Raw genomic sequence first — 11381 nt, 5'->3', positions numbered from 1 at the left:
AAAAAAAGGGTGATTTTCATATGTAGAAAACTCAGCAAAAGCTACTTTATCCTGAATTTGTAAATTCATTTTAAATTTGCAGTGACCACCAGTAGGGGGCGCTGAAATCAGACAATTGTTTAGGCTTACACCTACCAGGCTCTTTGGAGGAAGTACCCAGGCTGGGTGGGTCCACTGACACTTAACTCATCCTTCCCTACCATTCCTTATAGTGGTAGCGATCTTCTACAAATTAAACCCGAGGGGGTGTGGGGTAATGAATCTGAGCAAATTCTACAATTTGCTTTATACCAGTTGCCTATTTTATCACTAGCTATCGAAGACCTTACCCATTTCATTTAATCAAACAGTAAGCACTCTTAATGGGGGGTGGGGGCAGGGTAGGGATAGTTGCCTAACTATATAAACTCTAAAGACCCCATCAAATGCCTCAAGTACTTAAGTGAGAAGGCATTTTGTTTAGAATTAGTGAGTTTCTCAACTATTAACTCTCCTCAGTTGCTGTAGTTACACATTCCAGTTAGCCTACGTTTGCTTACAAAACTTAAGGTATCCTGGGACTCTGCCACTTACAAGCTTAAAAACTTTCCAAAAGCAAAACTGAAGTACTGCCCCACAGTTTTAGTCAAAATTTTCCATTGTTTTTCAAATGCCCAACTGTTCCAAAACCAGCTTGCTGTTATAAGGACACCAATCACACTGCAGGCATCACCAAAGCATCCTACTCTAAGGGCTGCTTACTTTCATGCTGCCCACCTGTCACACTTTAGCAACCTCAAATCATTACCTTCCAACATTCCTTTCTGTAAAATCTTGAGTGATACCTGAACACTTTTCTACCTAAAAGCAATAATGCTCCTGCACTCCAGTCCAAAAGGGTCCTTCCCCTCACTGAGGCTGTCATCTTGCCAGTGCACCTCCTCACCCACATCTCCAGTGTGGCAACGTTCCTCACTCGATGACAACTCCTAGCGGAAGACTTCCAAGTGACAGGAAATACACTTCCATTTTCCTAGAATCTGAAACACAATTGAACTCTAGTGGGACAATGCTTGGTGCTACTTAACTCTCACACTTTAAGTCTTTAAGATGTGAGAAATGCATTCCAGTTAACTAAAATTTGACAAAGTTAAAACTCCACAAAAACTTATATGCAACACATACATGCTTTATTACAAAACTCAGCCTTTTCTATAGAGCTTACATGAAAATGAACTCTCATTTACCCTGTGTTGCACTAAGACACCCCTGTACTTCACTATGTGCTTTGATCCTCCCCTAGAAGCAGCTGAAATTCAAGTTCCCACGCAGAAAAATGTTAACTAAGAATCAACAGATAGTTTAGCCTATGTAACACCAAAAATAATTAGTAACTCAAGTCTTTAAGTACTACTGTGTAAAGTTACAGGTTTGACCAAAGAAGACACGTTTCTCATTAAACTGTTGTTTTAATGGGTCTCAAAATTCTGTGACAGATTTTTGGTCAAGTTGTTTCCATTAAAAAGTACTGATTTTAAAAACTAATAACTTAAAACTGCCACACACACAAAAAGAAACAAATGGTCCACAAAACATTCTCCTTTCCTTCTGAAGGTTTTACGATGCATTGTTATCATTGACCAGTCTTTTACTATTAAACTTAAATGGCCAATTGAGACAAAGAGTTCTGAGACCGTTCTTCCACCACTGATTAAGACTGGGGTGGCAGGGGTTGGGGGTAATATTCATTTAGCCTTCTGAGCTTTCTGGGCGGACTTGGTGACCTTGCCAGCTCCAGCGGCCTTCTTGTCCACGGCTTTGATGACGCCCACAGCAACTGTCTGTCTCATGTCACGAACAGCAAAGCGGCCTGTTGAGACAAATTTTACATTTTACATCAGAAACAACTGGTACACAAAAGCACTATTCTCATCTCTAATATTTCTGGGCACGCGGCATCCTCCTTACCCAGAGGAGGGTAGTCAGAGAAGCTCTCCACACACATGGGCTTGCCCGGGACCATGTCGACAATGGCGGCGTCTCCGGACTTCAGGAACTTGGGGCCATCCTCCAGCTTCTTCCCAGAACGGCGATCAATCTTCTCCTTCAGCTCAGCGAACTTGCAGGCAATGTGAGCCGTGTGACAATCCAGCACGGGAGCGTAGCCAGCACTGATCTGGCCTGGATGGTTCAGGATAATCACCTTGGAGAAGAAACGTGCGGTTAGGGAGCCTCCCAGACAAGCCCTGGCAGGAAGTGGGAACGTGTCGCTGGGGATAGTGTTACCTGAGCCGTGAAGCCAGCTGCTTCCATCGGCGGGTCATTTTTACTGTCACCAGCCACATTGCCACGACGAACATCTTTGACAGACACGTTCTTGACGTTGAAGCCCACATTGTCCCCAGGAAGAGCTTCACTCAAGGCTTCATGGTGCATTTCAACAGACTTCACCTCAGTCGTCACGTTGACTGGAGCAAAGGTGACCACCATGCCAGGTTTGAGGACACCGGTCTCCACTCGGCCCACGGGCACAGTACCAATACCTGAAACATTCACAGCACCATAAATACCTTATGTAGAGGCAGAAGGCGCTGTGGCCACTTGCACAAGCTACATTATACATTCTGGTCAGTCAACTTACCACCAATTTTGTAGACATCCTGAAGGGGCAGGCGCAAGGGCTTGTCAGTTGGACGAGTTGGTGGCAGGATACAATCCAGAGCTTCAAGCAGCGTGGTCCCGCTGGCACTGCCATCCTTACGCGTGACTTTCCATCCCTTGAACCAAGGCATCTAGAACACAAGATTGTCAACCAACGAACATTTTCACGTTTCCCAAGTTCACTTTTTTCAACTGTCTGGAGAAAATCACTTACATTAGCACTTGGCTCCAGCATGTTGTCACCGTTCCAACCGGAAATTGGCACAAATGCTACTGTGTCGGGGTTGTAGCCAATTTTCTTAATGTAGGTGCTGACTTCCTTAACGATTTCCTCGTATCTCTTCTGGCTGTAGGGTGGCTCAGTGGAATCCATTTTATTAACACCAACAATTAGCTGCTTCACACCCAGTGTGTAAGCCAGAAGGGCATGCTCACGGGTCTGCCCATTCTTGGAGATACCTGCTTCAAATTCACCAACACCAGCAGCAACTATCAGGACGGCGCAATCAGCCTTTGAAAGAAAACAAGGCCGCATCCTGTTAAAGGAAAACTCTTACGTGGGACGAGTCCACCACCATTTTTCCACCTAAGACAGGCCCAACTTTCACCTTATTAATCCTACAAACCTGTGATGTGCCTGTAATCATGTTTTTGATAAAGTCCCTGTGTCCTGGGGCATCAATGATAGTCACGTAATACTTGCTGGTCTCAAATTTCCACAGGGAGATATCAATGGTGATCCCACGCTCACGTTCGGCTTTCAGTTTATCCAAGACCCAGGCATACTTGAAGGAGCCTTTTCCCATCTGGAAGAATTACGGACGGTTACTTGTAACTGGGGGGAATCAAACCCCAGCCTGACGGTCCCCGCACCCACTCCTGCGGCGGCCGCGGCCCCGGGGACCGTCACCTCGGGGTCTCGGCCTCGCCGCTGCTCCCGTGGGGTCGGGGTGGGGGGCGGCTGCCGCCGACCCTGCCAGGCACGCAGCGCGCCGCCCCGAGGCGGTGACTCACTGGGGAAATCCCACGCCTCCCCCGGCCTTCCCGCCGGCATCGGCCCGCCGCCGGGACCGCGCCTACCTCGGCAGCCTCCTTCTCAAATTTTTCGATGGTTCTCTTGTCGATGCCACCGCATTTGTAGATCAGGTGGCCAGTGGTGGTCGACTTCCCCGAGTCGACGTGTCCGATGACGACGATGTTTATGTGCGTCTTCTCCTTGCCCATCTCGGTTCCGAGTAACGGTGGTTTTCACGACACCTGACCTGGGGGGAGCGGGGCCTTAGGACACCACCCGAGGCCCGCTGCGAGCCGCCCTCGCGGGCAAATTCCGCCGGCGGCTCCGGCCACCCCGCCCGGCCGGCGGGGTCAAGGGGCAGCACCGCCTTTGTGTGGCCGCCGCACCCCGTTCGCCCGGCCGCCGCGTCCTCCATTTTGAGCTCCGCGGCGAGCCGAGCGGCCATCTTTCCACGCGCGCGGGCGGGGCGGAGGCCGGGCCTCCCCTACCGGCTCGGCGGCGCTCCGGCCCAGCGCCCCGCCGCCGCCCTCCGCCCGTCCCGTCCAGACACGGCCACACGCCGACTACGCTCCCGACGTTGAGGCCGCCACTACCTTTCTTCGGAAGCCCCGGGACCGGATTCTCCAGGGCCGGTACCAGGCGAGGCGCAGCGGCGGATGGGCACGCGGCGGCCTCGGCGCCCATGCGGCCTCCCCCCGAGCACGCGGCTCGCAGACTGCCGGGCGGCTCGCACAGCCGCGAACGCTCCCGCCCACGCGCGGCCCGAGGCTCGGAGCTGCCAGCACCGTCAGGGAGCTCGGCGGCACGGCCCCGGGGCAGCCCGCGAGGCTAGCAGCCCGCGCCGGGCCGGGCCCGCGGCGGCCGCAACGGACACCCACCTGTGCTCTAACGGCAAACCCGTTGCGAAAAAGAACGTCCGGGGCGACCACGGCCCTTATATACGGCCCTCCCCTCCCTCGGTAAAGGGGCGGGCCCTTATACGACAGCACTTTCCCAGGTTACCCCGCGCCACTCCGCCTGGCGCCCGAGCGGGCGCCGTTCCCCCTCCTCTACGTCGGGGGCCGTGGGCGATGTGCTCGCCGCCCACTGAAGCGCGCACTTTGCCTCGCGCATGCTCCTCTCGACTCCGACGACGACGAGCGCGAGTGGGTGGAGGACGGGCGCGCGAACGCACTCGGTTCTAGGTTAGTGGGAGTTTAGCGACGGTCCCTGGGACTCCCCCGGGCGGAGGCGAGTCTTCCTTTTGTATGAATTACTCGCCGCTCCAGCGGGGGGCCGGGGGCTGGGGCGGCGAGGGGGCTGGGCCGGCGCACACGTACGACGGTGTCGTCGCCTCCGCCGTTCTGTCTTAGCTGCAGACAGTACCGAGATCCGTCTGGCCCTTCACCGCCGGCACCCCCCTCTCCCCGCAGCCCTGCCCTCCCGCCGGTCCGGGACGAGCTCCGGCATCCGCGGGTCGCCTCCCGCCGGGCTGGATCCTCCCCTGCCCTGCGCACCTCCCGCCCGCCGGGGAGGCCGTGGAATCTGGGCCGCCGGGCTGGGAACCCAGGGGCTACGTCGCTGGCCGGAGACTCGGCGACGGGGTCGGCTTAATGGCTGCGAGCCCGACGACCGCCCTGCTGGGCCGGCCGCGTGGCTCGTCCCGCCCAGAGCCAGCTGCTTTGACCCGAGTGAGCATCACGACTCACCCCATGCGGTACCAAATGGCCAGGGTTTCAATTTAGAATGGACTTCAGCCCCAAAAGTTTGCATTTACTTCCAACTCTAGTTTGTGACGCTAAAGACCCTGTGAAGATAGTAACCGCACTAGTGGGAGTGAAGATTTAATAATAAGGGTAGCTGTTGAGCCACTGTGTTGCATACTTGAAACCAATATAAGATTATTTATCAAGGATAGTTCAAGAAAAAAAGACCTGTGTGTCTACCCTCCTGGTAAATTTTCCAGTGCATGCTCATTTGATTGCAAGCATGAGAAACTTAAAAAGCATTTAAAATTCGGTCTTTCCACATGATCTCATGCAGACTAAGATCTAGAGCATCGCAAGCCTATCCACACAGTTCCCTATCCCCAACACTGGTTATGAAGTCAGTGCTTCTCAAAAATGCCATTCCATATAATTAGTGTCTTTATTTTTTTGCCTTATTAATTGTAACTGAATTTTGGCATAAATCTAGGATGAAACTGGATGACGCCTTTCTGACTGGCAATCAGGGCGGACTGAGAAATACTCCTCTGAAGGAAGAACCTTTATTTTTAATGAGCTAGTTACTAATTATTATGTGTCCTTCCATGTGTAGAACTGCAACGTCTTAAGCCAAGCTATTAACATATTTGCAACTAATGTTGCCAGTGCTAAAGGAAACCTCTGTTGCATGTGCAAAATAAATACTTCCTTTTGGAGAGGAACCCACAGTCAAATTGGAAGAGGGAAACTGTAAAACAATTGGGAAGCACTTAAAGGGAAACTTGGTGCTTACTTTCTAATTCACTGTAGGATACAACGTTTCTGGCCCTCCTGTTCGGTTACTTCTTCTAATCCAAACGTCCTTCTCTTTAAATGAAAGGAGTCTTGAAATAATCTTCCTACGTCTTCGTGGTTTGTCACTCATTGTAGATACAAACTTAACAAAAATCAGGTTATTCTATTTCTTCATAGGGGGTTTCTAGCCTTCCTATTTTAAATTTTCATGAAAGAAACCAGGCCATATTGTTCATCTAGAAATATGTACAACTAATGTTTTTCTAGCAACAAAGCCTATTCTATTTCTATATGCCTAGCTTCTCTCCTTTCATAAATTCCTTTTTCAGATGGCATTTTCTTAGTGCCCTTACCCAATCATATATACGTGGAATGAAGTTATCTTGATATGCCAGTGTTTGTAATAAAGAAGTAAGCAGCACCCATGAAAATCAATCACTATTAATAGAACAATGCAAATACCTCTGCTCTTGTCTGTTTCCTTGTAAATGTTAATTAACTACTATTCTCTTTGAAACCAGAGCCCCAATCAGCCATGTATGTCACAGTTACATTAACTGGACACATTTCAAAATAAGATTAGGGTCCCGCACCAAATTTATTATATCCCATGCCTTTAGTGGTGTATGCCTCAATGGTTTAATTATGTGCATTGTTGGAGATAATAGTAGGGCATATAAATGTTTTAACAGGAAAGGCAAAATTTTGAAAGTGTAAAGAAATGATTAGTGACACAAGGGAAGGAAGCAAAGACCAAAGACCAAAATCTGGTATTTAAAAGTGTTTCTTGAAATCCAGAATTGTAGTTAACATCTAATCGAAGAAAGAAAAGTCAAAATGAAAGTGGATGATGGTAAGAGGGAAAAGTATCAAAGATAATTTCGGTTTGGTAAAATAAAAGTGAGAAAAGTGATCTCTGTAAAACAGGCACAACTCAAAATGTGACTTGCAAACTTTACTTTTATACAATCCTAAAGTTGTAGCCGTTGGAGATGTGTCTGCTTTCAGTTGAATTATTGTTTGAAAATATGGACCCACTAAATTTTAACAGTACTTTTTATCACAGTGTATGTATTTAGCACCATGCTGGACACTGGAATTCTTTAAGAGAGGACCACAAATTTCCACAGGAGCGTATAAAAAACTACAGCTCCTGATTCAAATCGCTCATTTTCTTAGCACTTCAGCCTCAGTGTTGGATGGTGGAGGAAAAAAACAACCTTCCACGTATAATTAAACAAAATGGTCCTTAAATGTTCCAGGAACAAATTAATGGCAGCCAAATTTTCATTGTTATGCCCAGGAAGACAGGAAAATTGAGAGAGTGTGACTCCAAAGCTACCCCAGATAATGGCAAGTTTTCCCAAGGCCCTGCGGTTGCAGAGGCGGGTAGACACCGCACGAAGGATCCTTTTTGGAAACAGCACCTGAGGAACAGCAACGCCGCAGGTAAGCCCGTGATTCCTGCCCACGCCACCTCCGGGCCCCCAACGAGGGCGGCCGAGGCTTTGGGGGCGGGGGGGGCGGAGTCGAGCCGCGCTGCGTGCAGTGAAACCCCGCCCACCGAGCTCTCCTCCGAGCGGCGCGCGCGTGCCTGCCGCGGCGGGACCCGCGGGACGGGCGCGCGGCTCGGGGCGCCCCCGGCCTCCGCGGCCCCGGCCCTCGGGCGGCGGAAGGACGCGCCGGGAGGAGGCCGAGGCCGCACGTCGCTCGGCCGGGGGTCGCTGTTGGTCGCCTCGGCGCAACCCCGAAAGGCTGGAGCAGGTGTTACTCCTTCCCGAACACGCGCAGACCCTGAATGCCGAGCGCGATCCAGGCGCCTCTTTCCCCGGCTTCAGGACCCGACCAGCCTGCCTCCCACTCAGCGTCCTCGGCAACGGTGACGTTGCTGGGACAGGTGATGTGCTTGGGGCCATCATCGGAGGTCCTATTTTAAGGTCTCCCTTAAAGTCGCTCATACATTTGGAGTAACAGACTGTTCACATAACACTGTCGCTAACATCTGAACGACCCCTCTTAAGGGGAAAGAAGGATTTTGGTTATTAGTAAAAGAATGAACAGTGGTAGTTCTCTGGTATCTGGCACAGCGATTCACCAAACATCTTTCAGTCTCGGCTCCCTGCTGTCGGGCCTAAGCACCTCCAAGTAACTACGTTTTGCCATGGCTTGCCGCACTTTCATCTTGCCAGTGCCTGTTGAAAATGATTTTTTTAAGGGTATTTTAGAATATGATTAAGCCAAGGAACTATGTGGCTTGAGAACCCAGGTAAAATGGCACTCCAGGGACTTGGGCATTGCCCTAATATTTGCAACGTTCAATGAAATGCCACCACCCACATTTTATAGATGGAGAATCTGTTGGCAACTGATAGTTTATGCATAATAAGCAAATGCGGGCATATATTCTTTTTAAAAGTTTCGCCTTCTTGCACAAAACAGTGAACTATAATAATCACCTGGCTCTTTTCACATAATACATCTTGGAGATCTTTTCTTATGAGTACAACAGGGCCCGGCAGAGCGGCACTGGGGCCCAGAAGATCGACCCAGGGCGCTAGTCCTGACTCCCCGCAGCAGGCCGAGGCAGCCTGGCATAATGGAAGGAGCAGCTGGCATTGCAGTCAGATCGTCAGGGACGTGGCCCCTGCCCCGAAGCTCAGCGCTCGGTGAGAGCCAGCGTCTCCTTAGGGCCCAGGTGCACTCGGGGCAATGTGGGTTCTGCTCATTCGTTACTCATACTCAGCACCTACCTCACAATCCTAATATGCAATGACATAAAAGACATGGGGGTACTCGATGTTCTAGTTAAGGAGGTGTTTCTAGAGGCTTTTCGGAGAACGCCTGCCCTCAGCTGCTGTGTCTTGTGACACTGCCTTGACGAAGCAGAGGAAATAGACTCATTGGTACCTTTATATTTGTAAAAATATTGAAAGAGGCAATACATGTACATAGGAAAACATTGCACAGAAGTTACCCAGTGAAATGTTACTCTTTCTGGCAGTTTAGATAAAGTCTGAAGACTATGGCAGGAAGATTAAGCTAACCAGAGATATTTCTTTTTCTTTTCCTTCCTCTCTACTGCCCCTTCCCCAGAGATATTTCCACTATGGAACTACTGATTTCATAGCCCGTGCTACCAGATAAATGCTCCCTCATTTGGTGTGAAGGAAAGGATTCTCTTCCCTCACTCACTATTTTTTTGAGAATCCACATTTTAAAGACGATATTCATTTTCACTTTTTCTGTATCTTCATAGTGGGAAGAACACTGGCCTTAAAGAAGAGCTGAAGTATATTCCCAGCCATAAAATGGAGAAGAACCATTTTACTTCTCTGATCTTGAATAAATCACCTCTGAGCTCATTGTCTTACTATAAAATATCTAGTAGCACCTATGTCACAAAACTGATCATAAGAGTGAAATGAGATAAAAGCCTGAAGATGCAGGCTGTTTTTACAATATCAGTGCTCATTATAATTAGGAAATAATCATTAGCTCTTTCCAAAAACAAGAAAGATAAATCAGTTCAAAATACTTATGCAAAAATGAAAATTGTCATTATTCATCCTAATAATGAGTACTTTAAGTCCATTTCATTTAAGTATTAGAACTAGAGACTCACTAATCCATGTGACACACAGTATTTGTGTGTGTTCTTTCAGGGGCAGTGACTTTCCAGTCATGGCATTCGGGTAATTGTTCTGGACTTCAGAGGTCGGTCTTTATTCATCCATCTGCAAACATTCATTGAGCATCTACAGTGTGCCGGGTACTTAGCTAGACACAGAGGAGATAAACACCGATTACTGTTGGGCGGTGTGTGCAGCGGGCCCTGGAGAGGTAGGGAGAGGGAACACTGACAGTAAACGGGTGACCGAGGAGGGCCGAATGCTGGAGCCAGGTCAGCCCAGGCTGCTCGGGGCACTCACCGGGGACCCAGACTGGGCCAGGGGCTGAGGACACAAAGGGAAAACGCAGAGCGGGGAGGCTCTCCCTGCGGTTGGAAGGAGCCGTGGGAGTCAGCCAGCGGGAAGAAGCCATGGAGGGTGGGTGTATTTGTCCCAGAAAAGAACGTGGGAGGGAGAGTTTGGTGCTCCACAGATAGGAACAGAGAGCCAGATCGGTCTGTCTAGGGTGTTCACCGAGATCCCCGAGGAAGCAGTGAAGTGGGGCTGCGGGTGGAGGGCCTGGGAGCGTGTCTCCTGTCCAGCCGTAGTGGAAGTGTGGTTCTGGGCAAGTTACTTGGTTTCTTTAAGCTTCAGTTCCCTCAGATCTAAAAAGATAACACCTGCCCATAAGACGACTGTGAAAATTAGAAAAGAAAAGCAGCTTAAGTGCTGAAGATGGTTTCCTGCACTAAGAACAAGACTTGGCAGTGAGGGTTTTTATTTTCCTTTCCACGTGTTTTTACCCATTGTGTACGGTGGATCGTGCTTTCAGAGTGAGGCAGCCCTAGAGTCAGAGAGCCGTCACTCAAATCCGTTTGGCTCTGCCCCAGCTACTGATGGGAGGCTTGGCAAGTGATTTAACCTCTCTCAGCCCCAGTTTTCAGATCTATAAAGTGCAGATGATAATAAGGAATATTTCCCCCAGAGGGTTGTGGTGAAGTTTAAATAAGACGGTCAATGTTAAGTACTTAACCCAGTGCCTGGCACCTGCTAGGCATGCAATACATCTTAATTGTTGCTTGTTATTTTATTTGTTCTTACTCGAAAGTTCTTATTAACTGGAATAGTGTCCTAGAATGCAGTTTCTTTTCCAAGAAAATTGTCTTGAGCTCTGTGTTTAACATCCCTGCATTTTAGGTTCACATATTATTTTTTTATTAAGGTACATACAATAAAATGCATGACCTTAGTGTATAGCTCAATTTTGACATGTACATACACTCATGTGACCACCACCCAGATCAAGATATCAAACACTGTCACTAATTTTTTTCCCCTCCACCTATTTCACACACTCCTGTCGCCCGACCCCCAACTACGGTAACCACCAGTCTCTTCTCTTTGTCTATGACTCAATTTCTGTTTTCTTTTTAGATTCCACAAATAAGTAAAATCATACAGTATTTGTCTTTCTCTGCCTTACTTTAGCATTGCTTATTAATTTTCCTAATAGCTCCACTTTCAGACTCTTAAAGATGCCATGTTTTAAATAATCATAGTTAGAAATGTTAAAGAAAACAGGTTTTTTAAACTATGATTTTTTTAAAATTACAGGCAACATGAACAGTCACTCCTAAT

The 11381-nt window shown here is 48.8% G+C and overlaps 1 protein-coding gene across 1 annotated transcript; it reads right to left on the bottom strand.

The window, feature by feature from the left end:
- Positions 1 to 1147: 1147 nt before the first annotated feature.
- Positions 1148 to 4668, bottom strand: EEF1A1 (eukaryotic translation elongation factor 1 alpha 1). Its single transcript, XM_037012602.2, has 8 exons — positions 4534 to 4668; positions 3721 to 3902; positions 3267 to 3446; positions 2855 to 3151; positions 2621 to 2771; positions 2266 to 2522; positions 1948 to 2182; positions 1148 to 1849 (listed from the first exon to the last, which is right to left on the bottom strand). The coding sequence occupies exons 2-8, from the start codon at positions 3862 to 3864 to the stop codon at positions 1725 to 1727; spliced, it is 1389 nt and encodes a 462-aa protein (XP_036868497.1). The 5' UTR covers positions 3865 to 3902; positions 4534 to 4668; the 3' UTR covers positions 1148 to 1724.
- Between the last annotated feature and the right edge of the window lie 6713 nt (positions 4669 to 11381).

This window comes from Manis javanica, chromosome 16 (assembly GCF_040802235.1).
Source record: "Manis javanica isolate MJ-LG chromosome 16, MJ_LKY, whole genome shotgun sequence".
In the NCBI taxonomy this organism is placed as follows: domain Eukaryota; kingdom Metazoa; phylum Chordata; class Mammalia; order Pholidota; family Manidae; genus Manis; species Manis javanica.
Note: the sequence above shows the minus strand (reverse complement) of the source record. Positions and strands in the feature narration are given on the sequence as shown.